The 24,235-nt window shown below is 42.8% G+C and overlaps 1 protein-coding gene across 1 annotated transcript in view; it reads right to left on the bottom strand.

Moving 5' to 3' along the window:
• Positions 1-9,680: 9,680 nt before the first annotated feature.
• Positions 9,681-24,235, bottom strand: part of gli2a (GLI family zinc finger 2a) — a 90,876-nt gene continuing 76,321 nt past the window's right edge. The window contains 7 exon segments of the mRNA XM_030081246.1: positions 9,681-13,092; positions 13,487-13,853; positions 15,218-15,499; positions 16,177-16,341; positions 17,325-17,474; positions 21,074-21,214; positions 22,597-22,707. Coding sequence (XP_029937106.1) covers positions 10,772-13,092; positions 13,487-13,853; positions 15,218-15,499; positions 16,177-16,341; positions 17,325-17,474; positions 21,074-21,214; positions 22,597-22,707 — 3,537 coding nt within the window. The 3' untranslated portion in view covers positions 9,681-10,771.

Here is a 24,235-nt window from a genome sequence, read left to right on the forward strand (position 1 = left end):
TAGTGTTTCTGTACTGTAGTCAAAGAGTTATTTATTTATTTATTTTTAAAGTTTTGGCAAAGACTGAGTGTGAAAGCTGCTAGCATTTATTTATTACCTTCTTTCTACAGTGAGGTTTTATGATTGCTCAATCTCTGCATGGATCTAAGCAGCCGAGTGCACCATACAGAATCGGCTGAATTGCTTCTTGGGCAAATCATACTCTTACATAGAAATTGTGTGTGATGTGTGTTAAACGACATTCCTCACATACTTAATAGTAGCCGTTGGATCCCATTTGGAGGAGAATCATCCTTGTTAAGCCCAAGATCCAGTTTTTCCTGCACAACTGGCCGAGGAGCAGATGATACTGTTCCTCCTCTGAGACCTTGTTCAAACCGTTGGACTTAGAGGCAAAGGCCGTCGCAACGCTCTCCCAAGACCCTCACATCATGTACGCACAAGGCTGCTGTTTTATTCAGTTAGCGCTAGAAGAGAATGAAGCTGGTGAAAATATAACTCAGTAAGAAATTAGTGTGGCATCTTTTGGAATTGTGGGTCAAAATTCAAAATTAAAGTCTCTCGTTGGCTAGCCAGATGTGAAAAGCCACCTTTTCACTGACATAAGTAGAAAATAAGAAGTATTGACTTCAGGGTGAGAGGGTACATTTTCTGAAGGCCATTATTTGAAGATGCATCTTTTTTTTTATTTTTTTTTTTTAATTAGTTAGTTCAACATAGAGAGCAGGTATACATTTGAAAGCAGCCTCTATACAGTCAATAGCAGAGACATCTGCTCATCAACAAAATAATGAAAAAAAAAAAAAAAAAAAAAACTAACTAAGGTTGGGCCACAACAATTATTACGTTTATAACTAAGTATCCATGATTATCACATATAGAAAAAGAAGAAAAGAAAGAAAAATACCTGCACTTTCACAGATTTTTTTTTTTTTTTTTTTTTTTTTTTGAAGATGTATCTCTAACACGTTATTTTAGCAGTCATTTAATTAAACAGGCCCTCCAATTGATAAACTATGTGCCTGTTACAATTGCTACTGGTATTGAGAAACTTGAACAATAATCGTTGTGGCAATAAAAAATATATGACAGTAATGCATCAGCATTCCACACAGTTTGTAAACACATACAATTTAAAGAGGGTTTTGTTTATACATCAGAAGATTGCGTGGGACTGTGATTACAGCAGATTGATTTGACTCCATTTAGTCCACGTCTGAGACCCTCATCAGTCCTGAGAGCCGGGAGGGGCCCTGGGAATCAAGTTTCCTCTGTGACCGGCCCCATAATTGTCACACAATATAATGGTTGGTTTCCTGGATATACAGTTAGAGGTTAGAATGCATAAGTGCAGCACAATCATGGCGGATTTACAATGAGCAAACAACCACGTATTTTTTTTTTTTTTTTTTTTTTTTTTTTGCCTTGGTGATACTTTCATTCTTGTTTTCTGGTGAAGATTCCAGTCTATCAAGGAGAACAGTTTCAGTGTGTGTGTGTGTGTGTGGCATATTGGATATCTGAGCCCTCAGTTGTGCATTGTTGTCAGTCAAAATGCTGCTCTCTGGCACCCCCTCCCATGTAGCCGGAGATGTGATGTGTGATAATGCTTTGCCACCTAAAATGGGACATTTTGACACTTCCGAGTGCTAAAAGCCGAGATATCAGTGAGGACTTTGACACTGTACCTGAGTTACACTAAAAGCAAAGTAGTAAGTAGTTTTCCTCCAGACCTTTTGGAAAGATGCATCTGAGAACAAAATGGGGAAGAATATGTTCATGTGTAGTTTGGGTCTGCTTTTTGCGCAGGTGTACTGTAGGTCATGAAGGCATTTTGAGATTGTTGAAGGTCAGGTCATAAGTTTGGTGTTATTTTGTTTCACTCTATGGTATAAACATCAAGTGACAAACAGAGGTTGATGGAAACTTGCTGTTTTGCATTAAGTAACAGTATGCATATTACACATCGAGAGACCTTACTGAATCACGGCACTTAATATCCATCATTTGTGGGGTAAAATGTTGGTCAAAAGAGAATGCTGAACTAATTTTTAAATAGAAATGACACACTCCACCCATCTAGTCCTGCAAGCAGGTTCAAATAAATGCTAGAGGAGTTGACTGAGATCTGGTGTGCATGTATGTGTATGTCTTTCTGTCTTTGCACTGTATGGGTGCTCATAGTTTGTGTGTCAAGGGTTCCCTAACCTTAGCCATTAAGTAGAAAAATGCACAGCTATCCCTGAGATGGCCGTCCAGGGGCCAGCTTGACCCCACTGTCTGCAACGGATTCATCAGCGTGGAGAGAGAGAGAGAGAGAGAAAGAGAGAGAGAGAGAGGGAGAGAGAGAGAGAGAGAGAGAGAGAGAGAGGTTGTCAGCACTGCCAAAGAGCAACACACTACAGCTGGGAAACGCAGCTCTCCAGCTGGAGTCCATTTGGGGTAAATCCACAGCCATGGCCACTGAGTTTGATTTAGCATTCCTAGTAAAGCCTCTCTGTATGAGATGGGTACAAGAGGGCAGAGATATACACGCACGCAGTATCTCAGTAAGCACACATGAGATTTACAGATGCATTTTTCATAACCAGACAATTAACTCTGCGTGTCTGTGTGCATGCATGCTTGTTTCATCATTTCATGGATAAATAGATGCAAAGGAAAGCCTCGCAATTTAGAATCTTAAATAAATTCAGCATATTAAATATAAGTTAGACAGATTTATTAAAAACAATGGGCAAAATCATCAAATAAAATTGTTCAGCAGTTCCACCAATGTATATTCAGAACACTTGCTCCTCATGTGGTATCATTTAGATTGTTAAAGTGATTATCAATCGAAACATCTTCAAGGCACCTCAGGCGATGGGCATATAAAATGCTGTTAGAGCAAATCCCAGAGGCACTGGCGCTCCTCTGTGTCTTTGACAGGAAGTAAAATTTTGATTAAATAGAATACTTTCATCTGCAGTGTGTGTGCAGTGCATGTCGGAGGGGAGAGGCCTTCTCAAAACCTGCCTGTGTGCGCCAGTGCATGCTGTACCATGACTTGAGACAAAGGGATTAAGTGGTAACTCATGACACTTTGCATGTTCTTTGAATGTCTCTTTACAGTATGCAGAAGCTGTGTAGTATTATGTAGTGTGTATCGGAGTGTGGTCACTTACTCTCTGCTGCAATCTAATCACCCAAAAGTAAGGGTTGCAATAGCTTCATCTCCTATTCATGAAAATAGAATAAATGGTGTTCAACATCTTTGACTTTTTATGTACCAGATTTCATTGATTTAAAATTATACAGCAATGTGACCGATCTGAGGAGGGAACTGGTAGGATCTTGAAATGGATGGCATTCCAGATTATTCTTTTTTCCAAAATACATGTAACGCCGGGTTCCTCTTGCCAACAATGTCACAGTGGTTTAACATTTCTACTTGGACATGCCGTGAGTGCTGAAAAGAACTTTATTTGGCAAATGGACCATTGTGCATTGTATGGAGGGAAACAATCTGTGTTTTGTTTGGGCTGATTTCTGCTGCATCAGACCCCCTTTCCTGCCTTCAGCCCTAGGGAACAGAAGGGGGAGTATATGATACTTGTGAGATGCTAAGGTAGGGCTTGATGTTAAACTGGAGTCACCTGTGGGGACTCTTGCTACAGTGGAAGGTAACTGACCCCAAATCCTTACCGGGGATTGGTTTCCCAAATGCATCCTAGCACCAAGATCCTCTTTGTTCCATTGATTTACGATGGCATGAAGATCGTCTTTGCGCAAAGTTGTTTTTAGAAATCTTTTCCCATGTGGTCAAAAGAAGAGAAACACCTGAAAATAGAGCCTGTTTGTATGGTCTTGGGGGTAAATTCAGGAGGAAAGTGCTTCTTTAAAACCCTCTGCTACTATCTCTCAGCTGTGCTCAGCTGTTCAAACTAGTTTTAGTTGGCATTTCCAGTGCATAATTACAATGGTGGGGACGAGAAAATAGCAGTCCTTCCAAAGCAGGCTTGTACATCTTTGGCCTACTGTGTCGAATCATCCACTGCAGCACAAGTCTCCCAACCCCTAAACAAGGTCAAGGGTTCATGTTTAGGGTGGGAAACCTCTTTTGGCCTATTAGTGAGTTTGTTCCAGGAGAAGCAAAAACACTGAAATGAGAGGGCTTTCACAGTTTGGGGAGGTGCTCGGGTTAATGTGGCCTAGAAAAAAGACGGGCGAGCCAAACCAGAGGAACATTAGCAAAAACGGAACTGCTAACACTCCTTGTGGTCTTTATCCAGTACATTTTTTCATTGCCACAATAACAGATGTACAGGATCTGTCTTTAAGTTTGAAAGCAGAGGTACATATTTACCGCTTTGTAGTAGCAATTTGTCTGTTTTTTATGGCAAGTGCTCTGGAGACAATAGTGAATACAACATTTTGCTTTAAGGATTAGCCAGACTTATGATTCTGCTTCACCATCCATTTCAAAGGGGAAATGCAGTGGGTGGGGTGATGAGTGGGTGTACATTCTTGTGCCAATTACAACAGGAAAAGGGAAAGTCGAATAGCATAAAAGAGGAGCTCTAAACCTCGCTGACCAAGAGCTCAGACGAGGTCATCCATTCCCGCCTCTCACTCTCACTCACATAAGCCTTCGATCAGAGGATCTTCCCGGCTTCAGTCGAAGAGTGGCATTCCTCGGCAGCCTACTCATGGCTTGGCTCTCATAGCATCTGACCTCCTGTGTGGCGTGCTATAGAGGATAACCTAAGAGAGGTCATGATCTGAGTTGGGGTATTCCCCTCAACTTTTACACCCCAGGGAAGGGCACAATGTGGCCCTTCATCCTAGACATCCCCCTAGGCTCCCGTTGGCTTGATCATAATTCTTGTGTTTCCAGAGTGTAGCAGGGCACGTTCTGCCCTTGGGGCTGCGTCAGGATAAGTCAAGGCTCTATTGGAGGAGTAGGTAGCCCTGACTCAGACATGGGTCACGTTCCTCTGATCTTGGTAGGCACAGGGTTCCACACAGGAAGCCTTTGATGAGAGACTGAGCCAAGCCTGGGGAGAAGGACACAGTGGGCCCAGTCCCGTGAATCGCTTTATTATGATGACCTGCCCCCAAAGGTCAAAGAGCAAAATGTGACACACTCCGTTGTTTCTTCAAATAGCCTCAAACAGATTAGAGATGACTTTCAATCTGTGGAATCAATCAGTCGTTATATCAGTCTTATTGAGAAATTCTGTCCCATTAGCCCACTGTCATTATAATATCAAAAAAAAAAAAAAAAAAAAAAAATTCTTGCACAATACAATACTGCAATATAACATATCACTGATTCTTGAGAATTTGGATAAATCATGTCCCACTAAGAAAAATGCTATTTCTGCTGGAAATTTACAACATTTTAATGAATAAAAAGAATCAAGGGCATAATCAGGGGGTCTTTTACACATTTGTAAGGTTCTTTTATAGGTTTATTTTTAATTTGTGTTAATTTAATGATTATATGTTGGCCCATGGCCTACAAAACCAGTTGTCCTCGGATAGGAGATAATCATTTCAACTTGATTAAAACAACAAAAAGTAATAATTTCATTGAATAATATCTTTACCACATGAAAGAGTACATCATAATATGTATTAAAAACTACAAACGATGGGTTTTGAACAATATTTACTATTATTTTGTGGTTGCTCAAAATGTGTCCCAGATATTCGTCACCACCGTCAGATATTTATTTAAAAAATAATAATAAAAAAACTACAAGGTCAATTACATTCCTGAGGAGCCCTTTTCAAACCTTCAGCTCTACTGCATGCTTCAAGACCGCTCAGGCTCCTGGAAGTTTGCTATTTTCTCTAAAATCTCTTCATATTTTTGGACACTGCTACTGTCACAACCATAACATGTCAACACCGTCACTTCTGTATAAAAAATATTAGATTAGATTATGGAATAAATGTATACTTTTTAAGAAGAGATCTGATGCAGGTAGCAACAGGGGGGAAACAAGCTGGCTAATGTGAACAACTCATGCTGATCATGTGAAAGAGCAGGTTTTTGTCTCCACCGTCAGACGTCACCACCGTCAGGTTTTCTGTGTGACGGTGATGACTGAAGTCTGAAAAATGCTTATAACAGTGTTCAGGATTGTTATTTTTTGTACCAAATAGTTAAATAAAGTTGTTAAGCAAGAAGCCATTGACTTGAGTGGTATAAATTTTGGAAATGTATCTTTTAATGAGGCCACTGTCACCACCGTCAGATTAGTGTCACCACCGTCAGAGGCAGTTATATTTGTTTTAAATTAATATGCTTACAATATGTTTCTTTGGTGCTGTTGAGTTATTAAAGTAATAGTCTCTTTAATACAAAAATATGTTTTTCAAATTAAAAAAAAAAACATAGTAGCCTAATAACTGGAAAAACCTATTTTATGAAAAAAATGCAAAATGAGGAGGTTGCACTGGTACATTGCTGAACAGCCAAGACCTTGGCCTATAATGATATACCTTCAGATTTTGTAATTTGACGCACTTTTTTTTTTTCAAAATTAAAACCTGTTTTATCCAAATTCCCAAGAATCAGTGATATGCAAATTAGTGGGCACCTTTATTCAAAGTGTGTATTTTTGAAGTAGCATAGGTGGTTGTAGTGGTGATCAAACTCCTCACCCTACCTCTGATCTACTGAGCTACATATAGGCCAAGATATAAACATACATTTCTGTTCATCATTATTTTTTCACAACAAATAAATTTTGAACTATGGATCTGAAAAGCCCTGCAGTAGCTTGTCAATAGTAAGCAGGAAGAGTTGTCAAGCAGGAAGAGTTAATGGACCTGGTGAATCTGAGTGATTGGAGATACAGAAAAAAATCATTCCTCTTACAAAGTACAATTAAGCTGTAAAGGTTTGCTGACACCAAACAAAATCCAGTAATGCTGGCACCACAAATAAGTATTCTATGAGCTTTATCAACCTCTATCAATAACCTACAGCTGGTGTACAGGTCTCTAGCACAAAAATATTAGCGGAAATAACAAAATCACAAGTAAGCAGGCTTATTAGAGAAAAAAAGAGGGAATGTATCTCAATGCAAAATATATTAACGACAACACTGCTTTGTTATCTTCTTTTGGGGCATGAGAATGAAATAACCTCTAAGGCCAGTTCCTCAGCTGTAGCACTGTCTTCCATAACTGAGCAGCTGAAAATTCAAGTAAATACCTGAGGAGTTTTTTGTTGCCAACTGGACATTTTGAAAGTCAGAAATCTCAGCACCTGGTGAAATAATTGAGTCACTGATATTGGTCTGCAACTCTTTAGTACCCCTGAAGATGTGTGTAGTCCTTTTGTGCTGCAGGATAACAAAAATCAACCTTTTAAACCATGAGAAGCGATTATTATGACAAGCTATTTTCATGTACACTAGCTGGCTTTCTCAGTAGCATCTCAGCAGTAAGACTGCATTTGTTCCATTATGGGTCACTTGAGGACACCGATCTTTCATCCACTTGACCCTCTGTGCCTCTGCTGTGTCTTGTTTTGTCTGGTGGCAGTCGTGTATCAGGCTGCAAACGTCAGCAATCAACAGCTGAATGCCCTCTGTTTACCGGGCAGCTATGGTTTATTTACAGCTCGACAATGAGAGGTTGGCCAACTTGAAGACAGCTGAGCAGAGACGAAAGGGATGCCAGAGATGGAGATGGGATGTTTGTGTGGCTCAAAGGGGGGAAGTGGATTCAGAGAGGCGGTTGTAATTTGCAACAATTTTACAACATCTGTGAGGAAGACGGCGTCTGAAGAGTCAGATGTGATTGTCTTATGTACTTGCTGTGCTGCAGATAGGGTCTAATACTGACTGTTACAACTGTCAAAACATGTGCTCCACAGTTTTTGAGGTTTACAGTTTGTGGGACGCTGGAGCTGCTTAGATATCAGAGACATCTTTTTCCTCGGGTGAAAAGCATAACTGTCTCTGACAAGATCGACAGCCTTATACAAATAAAGCAGCTGTATGAAGATGGAAACATATCTTTTTGTTTTTGCTGGTGTGCTTGAGTGATTGACGGCTGTATTCAAAAACACTGTTTTATCTAACTGGTATCTAATGTCCTTCAACTAGCTAAGAATTTCAGTAATATTCCATATTGAATTTTAATGTTATGTCAATAATATTTTATGAGTGTGTTTTTCAAACAATTGATATTTCCCCTTGGAATAGAACCCTTCATTTCTGCACCTCAGTGTTGTGTTGAGCAGTGTACAGGGAACTATGCCTGCTATGAACTTTGGCCCTTTTGCTTTGACTACTGTATATTGTAGTATTCATGTATGGATGCCCTGTAGGCAGTATCCATACACTGTGGATGTGGTTGTGCACTCCCCAGACCTCATTGGACGCTATCTCACCTCATCTCTGTGCTCGTCTAATAACCACCTTGTCCATTTCTGATCAGCCCAGCTGCCTCACTAATCACTTGTTCTCCTCTCTGGTGAGATTCCTTACCCCAGGGCTATTTTTCTCCCATCCGCTCTCTGAGAGAATAAGGAATTCCAGTGGCAAGAGCAATCAGCGGGCTCCACTTCAAACCAGTCCTCAGCTGAATTTGCTGTCAAATTAAAAATCATTTGTTCTCTTTATTTTAGCACTCAGTGCATCTTTGCTCTCAAACCCCCCCCTCCCATCCCTTGCCTCTCTCTCTGGCTCCTTCTCGTGTCTCTCTCCCTTCCTCCCTCTTACTTGCTGTAGCTCTCTTCCATCCTTTCTCTCTCTCTTTTTCCCTCCTTTTTCTCGCTCCACCTCTTTTCCTCACCCTTCTTTCCTATACCGTGTTTTATGTTGCTCCCAAAATTGTCTCCTCAGGGTCTGTCTGCCACTGTTAATTTTGGACAACACGGCGGCTAACTTTAGAAACTGCTCTGTATGCGTTTCGTGTGTTTGGAGTATCCTTTTTCGCCTGGGTTTTCAGACAAGAGTTCTTTTTTCCCCCCCCTTCTTTTGCTCTTGCAAGCGCAGCAAAGAATTGGGGATACAAAAACATAACTACAGAAGCCCCCATAAGATACACATTATCTTTTCATTAGCAAAGTATGGGGAAGAAAGATGCACTGTGATGTATGGAGATGAAAGACAGGGCTTCAAAGCAAAAACAAACTTTGCCCTTCTATTATTCAAGAATATGCACTACAGCCATTCTAGAGCAATCTAGGATAAAATGGCTCTCAGGCAAAACATGGAGCGTGCAAAAGAGGGAGATTTGCAAATTAGTTTTAGATTACCTTCATGTGCTGTCAGGATGTTCGATAGCTTTGTTTTAGCTCCTAAAACAATTAAAAAATAATGATGATATGTTTAAGAGGACTTCAGTTATCTGTGATTAATAATATTGGTAGGGTTTGAGCGTGTTCAACATAGCTACATTGTTCTTTACATTTGTGATAAGTATGAAATAAAATTACACTGATCCATTCAGTGACATACCCAGTGCATGTCTGATGGAAATGAATCCTTTTGACATGGTGTTTTTTTTTTTTTTTTTTTTTTTCCAGCTGCCTAGAATTCATTAGTTCATGATTGGAGAGTTTAAATAATGACGCTTACTTTCATGTGACCCGAGGGACCAGAGGCCATGTGATTTAAAAGGAGACAAAACACAAGGCTTTTGGATTTAAACAGGAAAAAAACCCAGAAGATACTGTATTTGAAATGTACAAAAGCTATATACACACTCACACATACACACATACACACGGAGCATAGTAAAAGTGGATGGTAGTGTACACACATTTTAAAGGCTACTTTCAATTTTCAGAAAACAAAACAAAACTGAGGAGGTTGCAGGGCTTCAAAGTCTTGAGTCCCTTCCTGGACTCTCTGCAGTTCATCCAGAGCCCAGGGGAGGTGCAGGGTGCAGGGGAGGGGGTGGTATGAATGTGTTAATTAGGGTTGGATCTCTACTGAGAACACACAGAGGTACTTGCATATTCTTTTAGAGAATGTTCCTTGTCAGACACGGGGGTCCATGTGCTCTGACAGACTAACACAGAGGCATATCCTTGTCCTTCTCAATCATTTACCCTTGTGAGATGGGCCCAAAGAGAGCGAATGCTTCCGTTCCAGAGGGCAACCAAAGGAAATCTGATTTTACAATGGCATCATACATGCGAGTTCGGACCAAAAGTACTTAATGTCCATGGATGTTATAGAACCACATCGGTTCATGTTTAAACATCAAACCAAGTTAGCATAATTTAAAGCAAGTACCATACAGTATAATCTATAAACATAAAGGTCATAATGAGAAAATATTATCTGATATCACCATATCACATCATATCCCGGCAACTTTGTTTGCATGTCAGTTCATTGTGTTCAAAAGCTCAACCTTGTTTTCATCAGCAAGGCACTATGTGAACTGCTTTCAGTGCACCGCTTTGTAAAGGGCTATTACACCAACAAATACTGAATGGCCATTATCTGTAGATGCACTTGTATACCCTGGTCTATCATATATTTGTAGATAAAAAGTATGGCTTTTTAACAAATAGTGATAGAAAAATGGTCCTTAACCCTTGCTATATTTACTTTCCACTTTTTAACGCAACATACAATATTCTGAAGTAATTATTACAGGAAAAGCATAAGATACTATGGACAATGTAGGAAAAATTCATGAAATAACCAGTTTCGCATTGTTCAATCAGTGCTTTTTTTCTGTAGTCCATATATTCCTGATGTAGAAATGGTTAAGACTGGATGGATGATGAGGTGTTCAATTGCTCTCAGCTGATCATGTTGAGGAACTTGCTCTCCTCAGCCAAGGCTGTGAGCATGGAGCTCATGTCACCTATGGCCATGTTGCCGATCCCTGCCGGTACGGAGGCCAGGGTGACAGAATTGCGTGGGGTGGTGAGCCGAGAGGAATTCTGGGACAGGCTCTGGAGGAGGCCAGGGCTCAGCGTGCCTGACATGAGGCTGGAGTGATCCCCGTCATCCAGCATGGTGTCAAAGTCGATCTGGGCATGCTCCGAGGCACCAGAGCCACCAGTGGAGGAGTCCACTGTGCTGCTGGTGACCTGGTTGACTCCCGGAGATGCCATGTTGGCTGCAGCAGTGCTGTCATGGCTAGCAGGGTCCTGGCTGGCACTGGGGGACATGGGGGCATCAAAGCTGGCAGTATTAGGCTCAAACATGTGGATCTGACCTGTGTAGAACATAGCAGGGTTGGGGTTGTCAGAGGTGCTATTGTGGGCTGCTGACCCACTGGGCCTCTTCGGGCTTGCCTCTGAGGTGTTACTGGCATGGCTGGGGCTAAAATCAGACGACTGGGAGAATCGGCTCTGTTGCATTGTGCTGGACCCTGCATGTTGCCTGGCAACAAACTTCGGCTCCATGGGAGGCCTGGGTTGTAACATACCTCTACCTCCATTATGGATACTGGGCTGCTGCTGGGAGAGACCACTGTAATTTTGCTGCTGCTCCACTTGGCTCATATGAGGATACCCATCAACTTGTGTCCGTGCTCTGTAACTTGACATTTCTGGATTACTCTGATCAGCCATACCATTATACATCGGCCTCATACTAGTGTTCCCAGATATGGAATTTGTGACTGCCTCTTGGCCAAAGCCCTGCTGGGGGCTTGTCTGCTCACTAAAGTTCACACTGTTGCATTGCCTCTGCTGTTGCTGCTGCAGGGAGATATTCATCATCCTCTGGTTGCTGCGGTGTGCATAACCCTGCATAGTCATATTCTGATTCATGGGCATTACCTGCTGGTTGCTGCCCAGTCCCTGGCCTGGTGATTGGAATGAACCAAAGTTGTGTCTCTGCTGAACAACAGCTAAGTTCCCCCTGAGAGGATGCTGCTGCTGCTTGACAAGCTTGTTTGTAGCGTCCATAGTCCCTGAGCTCACCTCATTCCACTGCACTGGCATGTTATTCTTGTTCATGTTGTCTGACGGAGTTGGGAAGGGTTGCTGGGAGCCTCCAGGGCTCATCTGGCAGGACTGCAGGTCCTGTCCAGACTGGGACATGGTGACATCCACCATGGCCATCCTCCTCTGCCCATAGAATGGTTGCTGCTGGGCCGCCATGCCTGTCTGATAACCCTGTGTCTGGTTGGTAGAATGGTAGTCTGTTTGGCCAGTGTTGTGGCTGGAATTCTGGGACCTCAGGTACTGTACCACATCATCGGGAAGCACCATATCTTCATCCCCACCCTGGTCCCCTCCCATCATCATCCCATCTACTGCCATGTTCTCCATAGCAACATTCTCAGAGATGCTGGGTGGTCTGGGGGCGAATGGCGGGCGTTGTAGACTTCCATCAGAACGTGTGTAGCCCTGCATAGCGAGCCCCCGGTGTCGCTCTGCAGCAGATGGAGCATTCATTGGGTTCACGCTGTTCATGCTGTTATAGCGCTGGACCTTTGGTAAGGAGAGGGGATCCAGAGTTGGTCGACGCACTGGGTCACTGGCACGGCGTGGCAGGTTGGTGGGTACCTCATGAGGCATCATGCTCTGGGTGCCATAACCAATGTCACTACAACGCCTAGGCACAGTTCCAGAGTGTGGGTGATAGAATGGGTGGGATGAACTCTCCTGGGAGTCGGTGTACAGTGCCATGCGTGTCCTCAAGCTCATCCTATCCATGTTGGGGAGAGGGGTAGGTGGGGCGCCACCAATGGCTGCAGCGTACTTGGCCTTCAGGCGGTAGTGCTGGGCTGGAGTCAGGCTGAGCAGACTTGGGAGCCCTCCTCCACCACCTCCACTGATGCTGCCCCCTCCACAATGGCTAGCCTCGCTGGAACGGCGAGACAGGTCAGTGGATATGGGGTCATAGGAGTCAGCTGAGCTGATGTTGTTGTGGCGGTTGGCACCGAACTGAGACGCCTCGCTGGAGCGCCGGCTCGAGTAGCAAGGTGAGATACCAGAGGATCGCCGACTCAAGGTGTAAGCAGAGCTGATGGTGCTGGTGGTACTATCACGCCGCTCGTTCAGCTGATTCAGCACTGTCACCTCGCAGGAAGACAGGTCGCCCATGCGTTGGCCAGGGTATGAGCCGCTTAAACTGTTAATCATGGAGCTCTCCAGCAGGGACCCTTAGAGACATATTGTTAGAGATTGTTAGATAATGAAATGGACAAATACTAATAATTCAAAATTCTGAATGTTTCTGCTGCAATGTGCATGTGCATTACTGATGCACATTGTAAATTTATCACAACTGCCTACTTTTAGTAATTACATTAGTTTTGCAAAGGATAGAACACAGTTTAGGGCAATAGAAGAAAATAAAATAGAGCTCTTATTCCTCTCCCTAATCCAGTTATTCAATTATTTAAAAAAAAAAATAAAATTAATCCATAGAATACTGTGCTTATAAATGAGTGAATTTACATTAAGTGCAAACAACACACTTACACATGTGACTGTTTTGAAGACTGAATCTGCAATTATTGGGTCAGACAGTTTTTCTCAACCGTCCACACTTACCAACTGCAGGTATGGGAGGCAGCTTGGTGTTGTTGCGATGGCCCTGCGGTGGCTGTGGTGCCGAGCTGGCCCAGGGGCAAGTGTCCCTCACTGTCTTCAACCTCTCCTTCTTGATGTTCTCCAGTTTGATGGTGACCCCGCCACCGTGTCCCCCGGCTTTCCTCAGCTGGAGCCCCACCCCAGCCTGCTGGCCTCCAGCGGGAACGGTGGAGTCTACCATGGGACACTCGTCGAGTGCACTGAGGTCCCCGAAGCTGCCCCCGCTGTGCATGGCCATCTCTACCCCACTGTCGTTGTTGTTGGCACTACTGAGAGGCGACGGCTCACTGCTACATGACGAGTGGCCACCAGGACTGGACTGATATGTCTGGAGGGGGACCAGGGGAAGGAGGTTCATATCAGTACTGCTGACACTACTATAGACACTTTATCATGAATGATAGAAGTAGATAGTTCAATCTTCTGCTACAGACAAAGAATCTTAAAAATCTAAAAAGTTAAAGTTGATAATTTACTACCTGGATGGATGTCATGAAAAATGCGAATAAATAAATAGAGACATTTTTTTAAAAAAAAAATAGAACGATGTGAAGAATTGCCAAGAAAATATAACAAAACATAACAGGCTATCATCAAATATAACAAACTATAACAGACTATCATTAGCACTCATGCCAAATGAAGAGCATTCTTATTATTGTGACCAATAATTTTTGCACAGCCAAAATGAAATGATTACCCGAGTTACAAATTTCTGATTATTTTGGTGTTAGGTAACACCTAATGTTGGCCTACGGTTCCATAATTTCATTAATCACAGATGGGTTTGATTTATTTACGACAAGAAAACAAATGGATAATGGATGAGTTGTGTGAGCAACAGTTTAGTGATGACAGCAATTCAAACTGGCTCAAAATGAACTAGAAAGAGTATTGATCACAGCTTGACGCTGGCACAATTTGTTCAGCACACAAGCTAAAACAGTCCCAGTCTTTGAATATTAATGTGACAATGACTTTTATCGTTGCCCTACAGAGCCCACTGCCACAGATCTGACCCTCAAAGGAATCTCATTTAATGTAAGAGTGTAATTGTGCATGCCTGTGTCTGTGTACATGCATATGGCCCTAGTTACATGCAAAGGAACAAGTTTGAAATGTGTGAAAATGGATCCCGTCCAATAAACAAATATTTTTCTTCATGCAGGAATGTAATGATGTAGCTTGAAACACATCTCCCATGCTTGTTGTAACAAGGTGGAGATATCTGCAATGCTCACCTCAGTGAAGTCTGTCCGTTAGGAAGGTTATAATGGGGGGGAGAGAGAAGCACGTTCAAGCAGTGACCAGAGAGGTGGGTTAGGAGGAGTGTCGGCAGTTCAAAATTCCACCTCAGAGCAATGTTAGTAAAGTGGAAGATGATGAGAAGAAGAGGAGTATGCCAGCATTTGTTTTACCTCTGATCCATATATTGGTGCCCAAACAAGACACAAGGCCATGCAATAATGTGATAATCTTATAACAGGCGACATTAATAATTTGGGGATGAGTTAGTAATAGCTGAAAGAAATAACACATTAACCAGTATGTTTTCCGTCTTGGTGCAATGAATCAAATCCCAGTTTAAAAGTTGAAAATCAATGCAGAGACATACGCTTCCCACTCATATTACATTTGCGTCTCTTATGCAAACAATACAAGAATGATTTGCTCTGTCTGAGGAGGACTTACCATGGAGTTCTCAGTCTTGATGGATTTGACCTGCAGGCCATCCTCAACTCCTCTAGAGGTGCTGTTGGCCTCAGTCTTGCCCTCCATGCCTCTGCCACTCTGCTTGGCATTAGCCTCGTTCTCTCCGTTACCTTTCGGCGGCTGTGGTCTTGGGGGTGCGTCGCCCCGCTGCTTCTTGGTGACGTGGGCCTCGGGCCCGTGGACCGTCTTAACATGCTTCCTGAGAGAGCTGGGGTCTGTGTAGCGTTTGGTACAGCCCGGGATCTTGCACACGTATGGTTTCTGTTGGGATGGATTTGACACAATTCTTAGTGATGACTGATAGAGGGAAGGAACTGTGCTCCAGTCCCACATGTCTTGAATAGAGAATGTTTGTATGGAAAATATTAATACCATGAGCCACTAAAAATGTATTATGTGAGACTCACATAAATAACTGCAATATACTTATAACTAAAAACACCATCATTTTTGACTTATATTTGGGATGTGCTGTTTTTTCTCTTTATGAACTATTATGCAACAGTTACACATAACTTTCCAAAAAAGAGAATGGAACAAATATAAGTACATTGTAAATATTGTAATGATGGTCAAATTTCAGAGCGCACAGAAAGCTAAACCAATGGTGGCTCAAATGAGAACAAATCGAATGCTACACTGCAAAAATGCAAAATCTTACCAAGATTATTTGAAACAAATTTTTCCAATGAAACTAGCAAATTTTCACTTGTTTCAAGTTAATTTTCACTTGAAACAAGAGACAATTGTCTGAAAACAAGTTACTTCTGAGGTGATCATGTCTTATTTTAAGTGTAATGAGATATTTTGACTAGTAATAAGACATTTTTGACTTGAAATGAGACAAATAATCTTGGTAAGATTTTGAGTTTTTGCAGTGTATGAAATGCGCTGCAGTGAGTGAGTCATGTGTTGGGAATGTTGGTGCGAGAACAAACCTCATTAGAGTGTGTGCGGTTCTGGTGCTTGGCCCGGTCTGAGGCATTAGAGAAGGCCTTGTTGCAGCCTTCATGTTCACACACGTACGGCTTCTCCCCTGTGTGGGACCTGAGGTGGGTCTTGAGGTTCTCCAGGCGAGAGTAAGCCTTGGAACATCCCTCAAACTACAGACAGACAGACAGACAGGCGGACAGACAGACAGACAGTGAGATTTACTGTTTGAGTGCTTCGTTATGTTGTCTGCTGCTGCTTGGTGAAAAGCACTGAGAAAAAAACAATAACAAAACAAGTCTTTGTGTTTCACTTTTCAAATTTAATCTCATCTTGGATCGTCGCCCACCTACTGTGGTGCACCGCACAAAAGGAAAGCACTCCATCGCTTTGGTAAAAATGGCTATGATACAAAATATCGAAACAAAGTGTGAGGTGCGGTAGATCTCTTTGTCTGGGTCTTTGTTGAGACAGTGTTGTGCTGTTCTGTGCTCTGTGTCGAGGCAGCCTTTGTATTCACTTGTACTGTACAAGCCATAATTTGGTATTCCTTCAGAGCTGTCTTTGTGAGTGTAATTGGTTTTGAGAGTGAAAGAGGATCAAATTAGACGAGCTCAAACTGTGGATATAAAAGTCGAAGAGTCTCCTCTCAACAAAAAAAAAAAAGGCTTGAGAGAAACCGGGAGTTTGAATGTGATGAGAGGATGCATGTGGGATTTGTGCGCGGAGAATATACAGTATGGTCTTAATAAGGACCCATGGCCCCCTGCTCGTCTTTAGATTTTAATTACACACCCACGCTGTCAATCAGCCCTGTGAACTCCCCCCTTCAGAAGTTGTCTTTTTTAATGGACTCATAAGACCTCGAGAAGAAGCTTTGAAGTCGAGAAAACAGGCCCTCAATTTGATCTTCATACAGCCGACCAAGGCCTCAGTAAGACCCCGGTGATTTATCAACATGGAAAATAACACTGATGATAAGCACACGGAGAATCAGAGGAACATTTTAGATTTGCACCGTTAGTTTTCCTGAGCCAAAAGGAAGGGCTGTGCAGAGTGCATGGCTCCGGGCGCAGCAGTCGGTCGGTTTAGGAGTCATCCAGCCGGTCAGTAACAGTGAAACAACAGTGTACACGCAGGCGGATGAGGGCCTTACTGTGCATTTGTGTGGCTTCTCCCCTGTGTGTCGGCGCATGTGGACCACCAGCATGTACTGGGCCTTGAACGGCTTCTGCTCGCGTGAACACTCCTCCCAGCGGCACACAAACTCCTTCTTCTCGCCGTGGATGTGGTCGTTGTTGATGTGCTGAGGAGGCATCACAAGGCTTCAATCAGCATGTTTCAGTGACACACACACACACACACACACACACACACACACACACACACATATATATATATATATATATATACACAGTGTTCCCTCGCTATAACGCGGTTCACCTTTTGCGGCCTCGCAGTTTCACGGATTTTTTTTAGTGCAATTTTGCATGCTTTTTTTTTTTTTTTTAACAGTGCATTGTGTTCTGCATCCTGATTGGCTAAGGGAGAGCCCGCGCATTGTGTTCTGCGTCCTGATTGGCTAAGGGACTGTAGACCATTGTCAATCAATCTCCTCCGTGCCGTGTCTCCTGTACAGTACAGAATGCGTTCATTCTATAATACTGGACTTATTTTTCTACGAAGGTTTGAACTTTGAGAGTTTAAACAAGAGAGAAAAGTGAGAAAATGTTAATGCCTGTCTGAGAAAAGTGTATAAAGTGTGTAGTGAGGGGTTTTACAGCCTTAAAACATCTAGAATAATTGTAAAAAATAAAGCTGCCTACTTCGCAGATTTCGCCTATTGCGGGTTATTTTTAGAACGTAACTCCTGCGATAAACGAGGGACCAGTGTATATACATACATACACATATGTGTATATACACACACACACACACACACACACACACACACACATATACATACACATATGTATACATATATATAGATACACACACATATGTATGTATGTATGTAGATAGATAGATATAGATATAGTTATAGATAAAGACGTGTGTGTGTGTGTGTGCATGTGTGTGCGTGTGTGGTATGTGTAATGTGTTAATAAAAACAGCGAGTCAGCAAAAGCCTGTCTTTTTCCCACCAGAAGACATTCCTCCTTGCATGTGTTCATGTGCACACACACACACACACACACACAAACACAGCCTGAGTGACACATCCATCCATCATTCCTGACAGTTATTATTCATCTGTCAACAGGACACAATAGACTATAATGTAGCACCTCGGCTGTTTTTTCAGGCGTGTGTGTGTGTGTGTGTGTGTGTGTGTGTGTGTGTGTGTGTCAGTCAAAAGGAAAGGGAACTTCCTCTGCAATGGGATGAATCAGGAACAGCAACATGAAATAAAGATGTATCTGTCTTTTTCATTTTCTCTGAAATGACGTTACCATAGAGTTTCAATGGGAGTAAATCAGACTTTCCTATTCAGCTCAACATAGCAGGATGCTCAGAGCGGCAGCCATTTTTATTTGAATTGCTGCCACTGCAAAGGCCTGTGGCCACTGTAGTGGGTTTAACTTCCGTATTCCACTTGGTGGTAACTATTAACATTTATTCACTACTTTCAGCGAGCACTGACACACTTCACTGCCCTATGTATATCTGCACTGTCACTGTACTGACTAACTACAAATTTTATTTCATGAGCATTCTACTCCAACTCGAACTCTATGAATGACACACATGCTACCAGTATGTTTCACCTTATGTCATTTTGTTGTGTATTCCATCTGTTTCAAGAATTTCCTTAATCATTTTTGCACTAAAGGGAGAGCGGCTCAGTCATTCCTACTATGTTGTCTAGGCATGTAAAGCAATGGCACATTACCCAGAGCACCTTTGCGTTTCCCCTGAGCCTTTAATTAGGCCTTCAGGCACAACAGGTTTTAGCCCCAGACTCCTGTTACACACACACACACACACACACACACACACACACACACATTTCCCCACAGTCAAATGCTTAAAAACTCTCATACTGTGTGCCACATGCAAATATCCACACACCGAGAGGAACCACTTCATTTCCTCAGGACATCAAGGCCCACAATGCTCCACTTATGTGGCCAGCGCTTCACCAGCGAAAAGCACAGCGGTTGACAATTCTGTTGAGATCTATTTCGGGTGAAGGGGAGGAGTGGAAACAAGTGTGTGGCCCAGTGGAGGCCTCTATTTTCAGGTCAGGCACTCTTCCTACCAGAGTCAATCCATAATTTGGGGCTCCTGGAAAGGGATGACTTTGGGTAAGCAGAAACCAGAGTGACCCAAAGGTGTGTGATTTTGCTGATATGGTGAGAACATTGTGTAAAACCACTGATACACTCAGGGAGATGCAAAGAATTGCCGTCAGGGGGTTTGGCAGCAAACTCCCAGCGTGTTCATGCCTGGCTTTCCGCTTTGTTTGTAAAACAAAAACAAAAAAACAAAAAAAAAACAAGAGATAGATCTTCATCATCATCTCTTTCTGAAACCATCTTACAACAGCACAGATATAACTGGCTTTATTTCTTGGAGCTGTCCGTGTTGGTTTCCTTTCCCCTAGTCTGGTGAGAGTTTAAGAATTTGTTGGCTTCATCTTGTCCATTCACACCTCAGATCACACAAAAGATCATATGCTATCCAACTTGCTAGTCCTGGCAGGCCCTCACAGAGTTTGGGGCCAGACAACTGGAGTTGCAGCTTGGGTAGAGGCAGTGGGGCTGGAGGTTCTTAAATGTGACTCTGGACGTGAGTGGACACAGCCCAAAGCGACCCCTTAACTCCCTCTATCCCAGGACCCAGGTTAGAGTCTCTCTGTCTGCAAACTGGGCCCCTTTTGCTGCGTTGGGAAACCCCATTATTACAGACAATGAGTGGGAAAGTGGAAAGCAAGGAATGAAGTTGGCCTGACCAGGGAAGGGAAAGGAGGGAGCACAGGGTTCTTAAACTCCAGAGCTGCTGGCATGACGATGGATTTATGGCCGGTCCTATGGGCTTCGGGGGTTGGGGGTGTTGCTGAGAGCTAGGGGTCAAGGGTTAGGAGTCAGAGGCCAGGGGGTGGAGGGGTTGGGGGGGCACAGCTGCAGGTCTTGGGCTTGAGCTTGGGGAGAGCCGGCAGGCTCATTAACCTGACGCGTGTCAACCCAACAGGAAAGGATCAGTTACTGGATGGGACTCTGAGCGGACTCAATCAGCATGCACTTAATGAAAGGTTTTTTTTTTTTTTTTTTTTTTTAACTTTCTATTTTTAAACAAAAAATGAAATGATATGGGGAGTTTGTTTTGGGGAAATATTTTTGAATTTGCTATCACCATACCAAAGAAACTGATAACCCTGATGACATGGAGCACATTCATATAACCAAGAGAAAAGATGTCTGCAATGCACTGCAAAAAAAATCTCCATCTTAACAAGAATCTTCTAGTCTTATACTGATTCTTAAAATCTTGGTTCTCCTCAAACAAGTGAAAAAATCTGCCAGTGGGAAAAGAAAACCCTGCTTGTCTCTAATCCAGTTTCACTTGTTTGAGGAATTTTTCTGCACACAAAGATAAATACATTGAAGGGAATATAAGGCAGATCAGCCCACTACTATCAAGAAAATTCTGCTTAGCAGGTTCAACTTGGTTAGCATTGGAAGCAAGAAGGACTAGCCATTGGAAAAACAAGATTTTGAGATTCAATAAAGATTTTTTGCCGGACTTGACATCCCATATGACATACCCTGTTATGACAAAGGAGAATTTCCACTTTTATGGCCTGTAAACTCTCCTTGGCCACAATAAAAAAGTTCAGTTGACATGGTTATTCTCAGTAATTGTGACTGTAGTCCCAAGTCAACCTATGTGCCTGACACTCACATGAACAAGTTGGTCTTGGGTGTCGTACTCCTTGGCACAGCCCTCCCAGTGGCAGTTGGTTTCATAGATGGCCTCTGGCTCCTGTTTACACTCATCTTTGTCCAGCTCTTCGCTCAGGTCCAGGATCCCGCTGCCATGGTCCTGCAGGGGGGGACAGGACTTGGTCAGAAGGGAGAAACTCATCCAGGAAAATGTATGAACAATTCCATATTAATACAGGCGCACACACGAGTGTATGCATGGGTAGGCACAAACACATCCACCCACCCACTCAAACACGCACACTCACACACACACACACACACACATACACACACACACACACACACACACACACACTGCATCAGTCACTGGTATCTGTGGTCAATATGTTAGAGCAGCACTATTTTGCATCTTTCTTATCTTATCTGCTTCTTAATCCTAATGAGTTGTTGCTAGATTACAATATGTGACAACACATTTCTTCTCATCAATTAAAGCTGCATTTTTATTCACTATTGGTAATCAATTAGGCCCAAATTAGAAATTGCAATTAGTGAGGGGAAGTATTTTCTCACTGTAAGTAACTGGATCTATGATGAAGATAGCTAACCTCTGTGCATTCAGGTCCTGAGGTAATGTGTAGGTTTATGGAGGAAACAAAATCTTTTGAATTTTTGAAGGTCATCACAAATCTATAAAAAAAAACTTTTTGAAGCAAAGGGAAGCACTAATACCCTTCAAAATGCCTTGCTGTTGTAAATGTTATGGGTAGGTAGGGCAAGGCAGGTAAACACCTAATACATATTACTCATTTAATACTGAAGATTAGGGGTGAAATTCAGGAGTTTCATCACACAATATAATATAGATTTTTTTTTGGACAACGATGTGCTGATATCTCACAGTGTGTCATGTGCCAACTTAAATATGATTTCAACATTTTTATTTGGAGCTGTTCCAGACATTCTATTCTTTTTAATAGAATTAAACAATAAATCTTTGAAAAACAAATTATTCTTTATAATAGAAAGAATATAAATAGACTGTAAAGTGAACATGTTTCATGTTGAAGTGCAACTGTTCAGTAAACTTGACACTATGACACAGTACCTGACACAGTACACACACCTATGCTTCATCACCTTGGATTTACAATACAACAACATACAATATTTTAACTTGTGTATGGAAATGGCATGCGTTTCGTTTGATCTGAAATCTGAAATATTTTCGAACTTCTGATTTACTCCAGAGAGGGAAGTTTCCTCATTTTTTCCTGGGTGCTGGTTGGCTGCTGCCTCTTGGCGCTTGCACAGTTCAAAATTTCAAAATAAAAGTGTAAGGATCACAGTGATGACACTGGATCACTGATCATTTAATCCAGATCGATGAATTGTCACACTACTGAGGATATGTACTGTTTTCCCTTTACAGCGAGCCAGATTTCCCTCCTCACATACATGCTATTGGAAAGATAATACACATAAAACAACCATGAGTGTTAATTAGTTTACAATCACCTCTGTGTTTTTCACTCGTACCTGAGAGGAGGGCGAGATGGGGAGCGGGCCCTCTGCCTCCGTCTTGACCTTTGACCTCTTGGTGATCATTGGGTTGACTGTGCTGCTCACTGCTGGGTCTCCACCAGCGTTCTGACGGACAGACAAGGATGGATGAAGGCCGATGATGAATACTGTGTGGCTGAACAGCGAACTTCATTCATTCACTCCATGTGAGTAAAACGTCAAAGTCATTCATCCTTTCATTTTACCATTCATTCATGCTCTGACCCATCCATTTATCCTAACATCTATTAACCCTATTAACAACCCACCCCACCCATCAATCCATCAATCCATCCTGCCATTACTCCCATCCTCCCACCCCTTCATCCGTTAATTTAACCTTCCGCCCACTGTGTTAAACCACTGTATTCCCACTCAGTTGCAACTACTGCCTTCCAAGTGCTCCATCCGCAGAGAGCGAGGCAGAGGAATCAGATAACGAAGTGGGAGAGATACCACAGGGTTGTTTTTGGCTCGGTGGTCCGCTGCAGAGGGATGTGAGGAGTCCGGGCTGCACCAGGCACCGGGTCCCATAAGTCAGCCTGCGACCCGCCGCCGAGACTAAACAGTTTAGACTGCTTTATGATCGCCAAAGCCGCAAGGAAATATGAAAGAAGAGGAGTTATTACCCTCGGTTCAGAGGCGGGAGGCGGCTGGGGTCGGGGTTTTGGGGGTAGGGGTTGGGGGGGGGGGGCATGGGGTGCTTTGATCTACCGACAGTTTCTTAACACGACAGAGAGACATCAGAGCCTTTATAAGCTCTAATGGCAATGAAAAGAAAAGAAAGAATAGAAAATGTGAAGCGGTTTGCGCATTGTGTGTGTTTCTGTGTGTGTGTGTGTAGGGAGGTTCATTGGTGGGGGTCCAGAATTGGGGGAGGGTGGTCCCTACAGTGCAGTACAGTGCTTCAAGGGGCCCTAATGTTTTCACTAACACCCATTTCATTCAATTGGCTAGAAACCAGGAGGGGAAATGTGGTTCTGATCAGTGTCAAAACTCAACTGAATGCATGTGTGTGCTAATGTGAGTGTATCTGTGTGTATGTATATGAGCCTGCATGTGTGTAGCTGACTGTGCATGAAATTGTGTGCATCCATAAGCGTGCTTACCATAGGTGTGTGTCCGCGCACATGCATCTCTGAGCATAGCACGGTGCTGAAACAGAGCGGCGGGCGGCCGATAGCGCTGCGAGGGGGAGTGATTTACTGCGAGGGAAGTTTACGTTAGGAGTGGCCGTGGTGTATACAGTGGGCTGATAAAGAGAGACCGAGGAGACGGTAGGAAGTAAGACAGATGGAACTGCTAATGGGAGGGAGTTGTCTGCATATTTCTGACCTGAGACAGAATTGAGGAAAAAATACACGAGGTCTTGAACCATCCGTGGAACCAGGCTGATTTCATTCAAGACAGCCTGGTCGTTCACACCACAGGCCTTCACGCTCAGTTTTGCAAGGCTGCTTTTATGTCATTTCTTTTTTTTTTTTTTTTCCTTTTTGACTATGCTTATCTATTCTAGGATGTAAGCCATATCTGAAACCGATATTAACTGACACTGATGTTGAAAAGACACGTGCAGCGTAAGAATAACAAAACACATTATTTATAGTACTTTTGA

The sequence above is a fragment of the Myripristis murdjan genome, chromosome 21 (genome assembly GCF_902150065.1).
Source record: "Myripristis murdjan chromosome 21, fMyrMur1.1, whole genome shotgun sequence".
Classification (NCBI taxonomy): domain Eukaryota; kingdom Metazoa; phylum Chordata; class Actinopteri; order Holocentriformes; family Holocentridae; genus Myripristis; species Myripristis murdjan.